This window comes from Pteropus medius, unplaced genomic scaffold (assembly GCF_902729225.1).
Source record: "Pteropus medius unplaced genomic scaffold, Ma_sr-lr_union100, whole genome shotgun sequence".
NCBI classification, from domain to species: Eukaryota; Metazoa; Chordata; class Mammalia; order Chiroptera; family Pteropodidae; genus Pteropus; species Pteropus medius.
This window is the reverse complement of record NW_024343064.1, coordinates 2,706-11,848: the sequence shown is the minus strand read 5'-3', so window position 1 is coordinate 11,848 and position 9,143 is coordinate 2,706. Positions and strand designations below refer to the sequence as shown.

The following is a 9,143-nucleotide window of genomic DNA, read 5'->3' as shown; positions in this document are numbered from 1 at the left end:
GACATACTCAGCCTCAGCTTCAGGCTGGGCCCTAGAGGGTCAGGGCAGTTTTACTTCCAAGGATGGAGCCCGACAACCATGCAGGGTCCAGAAGAGTTCATTGCTTGTATCATAAATCAGTATGCTGTGGACTTGTCCATTCTTCTGATGGAACCAGTGTTGACGATGACCACCGGCAACGGCTCCTGTGCTGGAGCCAAAGGTGAGAGTGACCGTCATGCCAGGGGACATGGTCTGTTATGGCTCCTGAGTCACCACAGCCTGAGAAAAAAGGAGCTCAGGTCATGTTGGGGACTTTCCAATGTCCCCTGGACTCAGGCTGGTGCTGGTCTCTGGGATGTCCCTTCCTCTCCTCCTCAGCTCCCTGGATGGAGGCTGTGTTTGGTGGGGCAACATGCACATATGACTGCACACACCATCCAGTTCTGTGTCTGAGCCCAGCGTATAGCTTCACTCCCAGGAGGAGGCGCGGGTGCTTGTGAACTGAGTCTGTCCCTTGAGAGGAAGCACCTGCTGTCATCTCTAACTCAGGCCATGACCATGGGCACAGGGCCCATTCAGTTACAACCCTCTGAATGGGTTTCAGACCTCACAGCTCAGGGCAGACCCACAGCGCCCCCTGACGACGTCCTCGAGAGGATGTTAATAGTTGGGTTAGAGCATCGCAAATGGCCAGCAGCAAGACAGGATTTTCTTGGAGTCTCTGTTTTCTGATTCTTCATTTCTTTATTTTGTTCTTTCGTTTGTTCTTTTTTCTCTGTCTATACATCTATTATCTATCTAACTATCTGTCTATCATCATCATAATCTACCTATTTATCTACCTGTCTATTCCTCTCGTTGTTCTTTCACGGTCCCATGTCCCTGTCTCATCCCACCTTGACTGTAGGGAGGTAATAAGGCCCCAAGGACATGATCACCTGTCATCCCACCACTTCTGAGGATGTGCGAAGTCTACCTTCTTCTTTTCACCATGTAGAGTCAACTATGCTTTTTGCCGTATGATGTCCGGATCCTGTACTCATAAGACAGAGGATCTGGGAAGAATGGGACACTTCGTATTATCCAAACTGGAAATCTCCTGGTACCAATTTTAAATGGTTTCCTCCAGTAATTGGATTGATGAGAGATTACAGTTATCTCATTCCAGGGAGATTATTTATAGGATCATTGAGCTGGTAAATGTAAGTAGGATTCTTGCTTTAAAAAAAAATTTTTTTTTTTTTTTAGAGAATATGACATCAAAAATATAGCACTTGGCTCTGGGTCGAGCTTGAAAAGCTTTATCAGTTCTCTGGCACCTCGTACAGCACAGCAGTTATGGTTTAGGCCCTTATCCTTGGGGGAAGGAATAGAGAATATTTTCATCTTTGTGTGTTATAAAAGTTTTAATTTTGTAAGAATATATCAATTGCAGAAAGCTTGAAAAGTTAATACAGAAACATCCACATAATGCTATAATCTTGGAAAACCACAGTCATTTATTAAAACAAAGAACATTGGAGTAATAATATTTATTAACTGCAGGCCTTATTCAGACTTCATAATTTTTTCCCCAATATTTTATTCCCTTCTTTGTGCCAATCCGGGAATCTAATTGCGCAAAAAGCCATACAGATCACATGCCTTAGAGAACGCATTCTTCCTTTAAATTTATTTTGCATTGCCTCAACACAATATTTTTCTAACAAGATTTTTCTTATTGGAGAAAAAACAAACAATTCACAAATTCACACTCTCCTCTCACGGCCCAGTGCCGGACGCCTTAGGGGGAGCTCGCGTAGTGACACAACCTGCAGCCCTGCTCCTCCTGTCCTGACTTCAGGGGAGTCAGCTCAGGTATAAGCTTCTGGAAGCCACTTCTACACTAGATGCCTTCTAACAGCATACATGTTCCCATGAGGCACAAAATGCATCCTTAGAGAACACGTGCTTGTGGAAATTCCTTCCAATTTCTGGTTAACTTGAAATAAATTGCAGTTTTCAGAGATGTCCTGAGATTTTAATTTTGTTTCTCAGTGTCCCTGATTTTTGAATGGGAGAGATTTTGTCCTACCTTGTTAAAATAATTGAATTTTAAACAGAAATTTTCAAGAATAAGTTCAGAATTATAGAAGTAGAGGTACTTCTTAAACTTTAATGTTCATAAAAACCTCCTGGAGAGATCGCTAAAACAGATTCCTGCAGAAGAACACACGATTCTCACACAGTTGGCCTAGTTTGAGGAACTGCAATCCCAGCAACTGCAGTGAGACTCCCATTTTAACGCTAAGTGAACTATCCAGGTGGTCTGCAGGGACAAGCAATGAATGAGAGTGTATCTGTTCATGCTCTTTGCATCAGAGGAGACTCAGAGGGAGCCGTGGGGTCTCTGAGTCTCACTGTGGTTGACATATTTTGGAGCCGAGCCCCTCCCCGTTATTACAGGCAGACAGGGAGAGTGGAAGCCAGTCTTGTGGAGTCACCCTGGAGAGAATGGAGGACACGTGGTGATGAACCACTAGGCAGGAGAACAGTGCCTTGGAGCCCCCGCCCCATGGCGTGCTGGCCATTTCCACCCTCTCTCTTCCCTTCTGCCTCTGAGGCTGAGCCATTCTGAGCACGTGAGGAGGTTTTGGTTGCACTTCCCCGTGGGTTCACATCACTGTGGAAATGCCACTACCCATATCCAGATTACAGTAATAGTCGGCCTCGTCCTCAGGCTGGGCCCCCGTGATGGTGAGGGCGGCTTTGTTCCCAGAGATGGATCCGGAGAAGCGACCAGGGATCCCAGAGGGGCGGCTGTTTGTGTGGTAGATAAGCCTGCGGGGAGCCTGGCCTGGGGTCTGCTGATGCCAGCCGGGGTAGTTACTGGTGGAGACTGACCCAGAGCTAAGGCCACAGGTGAGTGTGACCGTCCCTCCAGGAGACACTGACAGCGATGGCTCCTGAGTCACCACAGTCTGAGAATTCGCCCCTAAAACCAAAGGAGACACACAGTTGTCATGAAACTAGGTCACATGGAGAACCTGCCTTTATGAACCCCCAATATGTAGAGTCGCATTCCCTGACCTGAGCCATAAGCGAGGAGCCCCAGCAGAAGTATCGTCCAGGCCATGGTGGGGACACTCACAGGTCGCGGACTCCTCAGGCTCCTGGTCTGTAGTGTGATGTCCTCAGGCCTTTTTAAGTTTCACAGACTCATTAGGAGGAGAAGGTGCCTCATGCAAATCAGCTTTCTGTCTCTTCCTGACCCAGAGTCACCCTGATGTCCCTGGGCGAGGTCTTGAAAGAGGCAGATGCTGGGACCTCACACAGACCAGATGGCGTGGTGACTGAGACATTGATGAAGAGACTTCAGGCCTTTCACCGAAATGGTCTCTCCTGTGTCTGGTGACCTCAGTTCCAAATTCCCCCTCTGGAAAGGCTGAGAGTTGGGTGATGAGATGCTGCTTTCTCCATATTCCGGCACCGACAATCTAGTGCACCCCAATACTCACCCCTGCCCGTGAGTGGTTTCTCCTCCCCAGTCCAGCCCCTTCCTGTCTCCCTGGAGGACGAGTAGCGGGCATCCCTCCCACAGCAGCAGCCTCGGTGGGAAATCCCGGTCACACGCGGTGTGTGAAGGGACAGGGGTCTCCCACCGCCACCGTCCTGTCCACGGTCCCCAGTTCAGCAGTGAGAGACCAGGGCTGGGCGCCCACACACGGAGCCTCACCGCCAGCCTTGGCGGAGGAAGGGAAGCTCTCCTCTGCTGTGAGGAGCCATGGACCCCCTGGAGCGGCTTCAATGCCCTGCAGGGTTTGCCAAGCAGGGAGATGATGCCACCACGACATTATGAGCTTCCTCCCAACACCAGATTTAAAAGAAAAAGGAAACATTTCACTTGTAACCAGAAATGAAAATTATACTCCGTCTGAACAAGTTGGTGCGAACATCGTGAGAATTTTAAAACTCCCTCTCCTCTTAACAGTCTCCCAGGAGCAGAGAGAACTGGGAAGAACAGACGAGGGGATTTGGGGTCAAGGGGAACAGCAGGGAGATGAGATTTCTCGTTAATTTTTGAAATTTAACTACAGAGATCGTGTTTCCTCAGTGGGAAATAAAATATGATCTCATATTCGTTTCAGAATCGTTAGTACCTGGTCTGCTTCATGAAATGCACATTCTTTTCGTTCTCATTGCTCATGAGCCGTGTCTGAGACCCCAACAGATTTCAGATAAAGATTCGTACCAAATTACGGTGCCTTTTAAATGAAGGCTTCTTCAATAGTGGAGAACAATGTGTAATTTGACGTGCGCCACATTCAAGATGAAGATGACTTCGATCTTAGGAGGAAAAGAAAGATGTAGAAAGAGTAATATAAATATCTGAGAAACAGAAGCGATATGGGCTTCCATAGTCACTCTAAAAGACAGAAATAAACGACCAGGACCATGCCACTTACAAATAACTAAAATTACGACAGTTTTAGAGCTAATGCATTTATTATATATTTTATCATGAACATATGGGAAGTCACGGTAATTAGTCAGGATTCCCGACCTCTGAAGGGAGCCCTGAGCCACCCCTGGAACGTGTCTCAGACATTCTCAAGGCACCGTGGGCCAGAATAACTCTTTCCTACTTGGCAGGTCTGGAGTCGGTGTGTCTATATATAACATATATACAACATGAAACAGGATATAAACTATGTGTTATAATATTAACTTATATCATGATTGTTTATATATTATACATCATATTCATATATTAACTAATATACTTTTATATTACTAATTGTAATATAATGTGATACATATGCTACTTATATATGTATATGTAATGTTTATATATTATATAATATAATCCTATCATTAATTAATGAATTTATTTGTAAGCAGAGACCCAGACATTGTGAGCGGCAGCGTCAGCTCAGTCTGACTCAACAGCCTAGAAGGAGAGACGGAGGGTCACGAGGTGACAACAAGAATGGACGGTCAACCACCTGTGCGCAGACGATGGGAGCAGTGCAGTGCCAACCCCACGCCCCGTCTTTCCTCCTCATGCGAAAGGAAACCCCGTGTCCTACGAGAGAGGAGGGTGCAGTGAGGAATGACGACCACGACACAGAAGCCCGGAGCTCTGCTTCCTGAAGTCTCATTGCTGGATTTCGGACGCTCGCCTTCCCAGGTGTCTCTTTACCTATGTCCAGGTAGCATTGTAGGTGATTTGTTTTCTTGCAAATTGGTTCTAGATGTGAGATTGTCTGCCTTGCCTGAACCGCAGCCAGGGCTATGACTCCAGGAACGGTGGAGGATGGAGTAGGAGGCCAGGGTGTGAGCCAGAGCCATTGCTAATCCTCACCCTTCAGTGAGGACACTGCTGCCCAAGTGTGCAAGAGCCAGTGGAGCATTCTCCCAGCCTGCCTGGCCCAGACCCTGAGCTCTCAGGACCCGTCCCCCAGCACCCCCTGCTGGGCCCAGACCCCACAGCCTCCAGCTCATTTCATACCACCCAGCTCTCCTGGAAGGGCTTCTGATATTTGCAGGTGGATCTTTCTGATGTCACTACCCAGGGCAGTAGAATGAGAAGCTTCCCTTCTCATTCTAATGGGGTGGAGTCATTAATTTTTCCAAGTCACTAATGACCTCTAGATATCCAAATGAAGTGCTCTGTTTTCGGAAATTTTGGGATTGTCTGATGGTTGAGTTGGCTTTGCCTGGTTCATTACCAGCACATGATGTTGATGAACCTAGATCCTCTAAAGATCCCAGAGAACCCCGTTAGTCATATGTGATCATAATTCCACGTGGGTCACCCAGACGTTTGGAAATATGTGGTTGATACTGTTGCTTTTGTCAGGGGCCCAGTTAGGGTCCCCAGTCCCCACTGCAAGCGTCTTGGCTTTTTAGATCTGTCTTTTCCATGACATTATAACACTGTCCAGGAACAAGATTTCTTTGGTTCTCGATAACATCTGTGGGATCTCCTCTGTCTTTGAATGTTTTCGTGACAGTACTTATTTTCTTAGGATTCTCTGACACATTAAATCTATATTTTACTCTAGTTTTGCCATTTCTCTCAACACGAGGATTGACACAAAAAGAACATTACTGTGAATGAAGCTGTCACCCGCTTCTAGAGGTCGCTCCTTCACTCCTGGCCTGAGGACCCCTCGTGACCTGTTTCCAAATCTGCATTGGGCCTGATCAAGTTCCTTTGTTACGAGCTCCATGCATTTAATAGCGGTTGGGTTGATAAGGTCTATGTGTGAAAGAATTGATTTTTTATCGAATATCATCCCCAACAGAGAACCAGTGAGAGGAAAGATTTGGAAGTTGTGGGGATTTACTGGAGAAAGTGAAGATGTGGTGGGTCTGAAGCCATGTCCATAATGGGGAGGGGTCTTCAAATACAAGGAAAACAGGACCTCCTCAAGAGTGACATCTCACGAGAGAGAGAGAGAAACCCAGCTTCCTTAGGGTGTCAGGGCTCAGGGAAGAAGGAGGGTAACTTGGGCCGAGAGCAGGGGACATGCCAGGGCTTGGTAGAGGGCCACCTGGTTCTCCCGGGTCACTCGTGCTGGATTTCTGCTTTCCTCGCCAGCTTTGCCGGCAACTCTGAGGAGTCTCGTGTTTCTGGTACAAAGTGATTCTGTTTGCACTGGAGACCAGTAGGAATAGGAGGTGTTTTCATTGACCTCATGAACATAGACCAAGGTGAGAACACGAAGCCACCAGGTTTAATAGCACATTTGACAGCAGAATCTTTAACCTGAGCTGGTATTGAACACAGTCGGGGACAGAGCTGTGATTGGACAGACAGAGGTGTGCAAGGAGGAAGTTCACCTCACTTCCTGCTGGGACGGGAGTTCTATGTGGCAGTGGTTCCCTTTAGTCATGTGACAGTGATAATCAGCCTCCTCATCAGGCTGGGGCCCAGAGTTGGTCAATAGGCTGCGTGTACAAAGCAGGAGTCAGAGATAAGGGCTAAACTCCTAAGAGTCAATCATCTCTGTCCTAGGTTACAAGGTAGGGGCTCTGTCTGGGAGCGACTGAGACCATTGCCATGGTGACCCCAATGTGTCTGTTGCCCTTTGTGCAGGAGAATGTGACCTTGGATTTGGGCTCACCAAGAACTTCAAAAGTGGATGATGTGGGTACCTAATGGGGATTTCCCATCCTGTTGTCCCACAGCCTGCCTCAAGCTGGATGGTTGGAAAGCTCCAGTGAGGTCTGCAGGTACAGGAGGACACACAGTCAGTGCCTGTGGGTTCAGGAGATCCACTCAAGGGAGTCCCCATGGTCTGAACTGGTGTCACTGTAAGGACCTGTCATCCATGGGCCAAGTTCAACCCCTTCCCTGGAGTGGACTCAGCATTTCCCAGCTGCTGTGAGGCACCCCGACACTTTCCTATCCCATGAAGAAGGTTCTTGGCCTCAGGTCCCAAATCCCTTTTGACAATCCTCCCTCTTCTGACATCATATCCAAAGTCTCAGGTCCCCAATGAGGGTCCCAGTCCAGCTCTGTGCCTGGAGTACCTTCCGGGCCTGCATCCTCACACAGCACCCCAAATCTCAATGCCTCGTCTCAGGGACACTGGGATCCTCGACCCGCCGTGATCACAGGAGCCTGGGAGGAATGGGAAGGTGTGTGCTGTCACCCCTGGAAGAGCAGAGTCCGTGCTGTGCGGGACGGTCCACCTTCTGGGGTGGTCCCCGCATCGTCGGACATGAAAGCGAGGAAAGGCTCATTTTCCTCATTGAGGAGAAAAGGGGCAGCTGCATAGACTCCGGATATCTGTCCCCAGAGCAGCCGCCCCACGTCTAAGAACTTCTGTTCTGTTTGAGAAAATCAGTCAATGTGTTGCCAACAAGGACAGATTTAGAGAGACGAGGACACTATCTAGACAAAGCTCCCTGGGGTGGGTCTCAGCCCTCACTTTTTGGTCAAACTCACAAAGAAGGCAGCTGTCTGGTCAGAGCAGTGGGGTCTGCCCAGAGAAGCCCCATTGCACTGGAAACAACCGGTTTTTGTCTCACTTCCCCATGGGCCTGCAGCACTGTGGGAGCATCTAGACTGCTGTCCCATGCTGAGCAGTAATAATCGGCCTCGTCCTCAGCCTGGAGCCCACTGATGGTCAGGGAGGCCGAGTTGCCAGACTTGGAGCCAGAGAATCGGTCGGGGACCCCCAAGTCTCGATTGCTATTACCATAGATGAGGCGTTTGGGGGCTTTTCCCGGGAACTGCTGGAACCACTGCACATAACTACCCCTAATGTTGGAGCAGGAGATGGTGACACTCTGTCCTGGGGCCCCAGACACTGAGGACGGCTGGGTCAGCACAGACTGGGCCCAGGAGCCTGGAAGAGGGAGAGACACAGAGATGGTGATGCTGGGGCTAGAGACATGAGGAGCGAGTAGGGCCCCATGTTTCCTCCCAGACTCCCCTCCACTATCCCTGTATCCGGTCACCTGTGCAGTGAGCGAGGAGGGTGAGCAGGAGAAGGGACCAGGCCATGGTGGAGATGATCACCGTGTCCTGTCCTCTGTGTCCCCACACGTGAAGCAGAGCTTCCCTCAAGTCTCTCCCTCCCCTCTTCAAGCTCTGACAGAGGGAGGGTCCACTCATGCAAATGAGACCCCCAGAATTCTGATCCCTCACTGGGACCCTGGTCAGGCCCCTCTGCCTGAGGGAATTAGGGCGTGGGCCAGAGCGGCTCTGTGTGGGGTGGGGAGGTCACAGCTGTGAGACCTGAACAGAAGGCAGCAGGCAGTGCCAGGTGGCTGGTCCCAGAACCGAATACACTTAGTTCAAGAGCAGGCCTTGGCCGCCCCCTGGTGTCCAGGTCCAACACACCATTGTGTGACTTGGTGCCCAGAGCCCTTCAGAGACAGCTCCTGCCTCCCCACTGCTCTGTTCCTTGTCCCCCTGCCTGATGTCCACGATAGCTCTCACTTCATGTGGCCTCCCTACCATCTCTGGAAATCTTCATGCTCTACTCAGACTATAGGGTTTGTCTGTCTCTAGCTCCCTTGACTGTGAAGTTTGTTTTTTCTGTTACTTCATTTGGAGCATATTTCCAAGTCTTCTCATTATTTTAACTTCCTATATTTCGTCCTAAGAATTAGACGAAATAGTTTCTCTCCCAATCTTGAAAATGTGGATGTGTGTAGGAGCG

General features: G+C 49.0%; 2 gene segments (V, D, J or C); both read right to left on the bottom strand.

Moving 5' to 3' along the window:
• Positions 1 to 1,962: 1,962 nt before the first annotated feature.
• On the bottom strand, positions 1,963 to 3,173 carry LOC120606000 (immunoglobulin lambda variable 8-61-like). The segment is given in 2 exon segments: positions 1,963 to 2,956; positions 3,052 to 3,173. Coding segments are annotated over 2 exon segments (366 nt in total).
• Positions 3,174 to 7,164: 3,991 nt separating this feature from the next.
• LOC120606001 (probable non-functional immunoglobulin lambda variable 1-50) lies at positions 7,165 to 8,514 on the bottom strand. The segment is given in 3 exon segments: positions 7,165 to 7,197; positions 8,005 to 8,324; positions 8,437 to 8,514. Coding segments are annotated over 3 exon segments (399 nt in total).
• Positions 8,515 to 9,143: the final 629 nt, after the last annotated feature.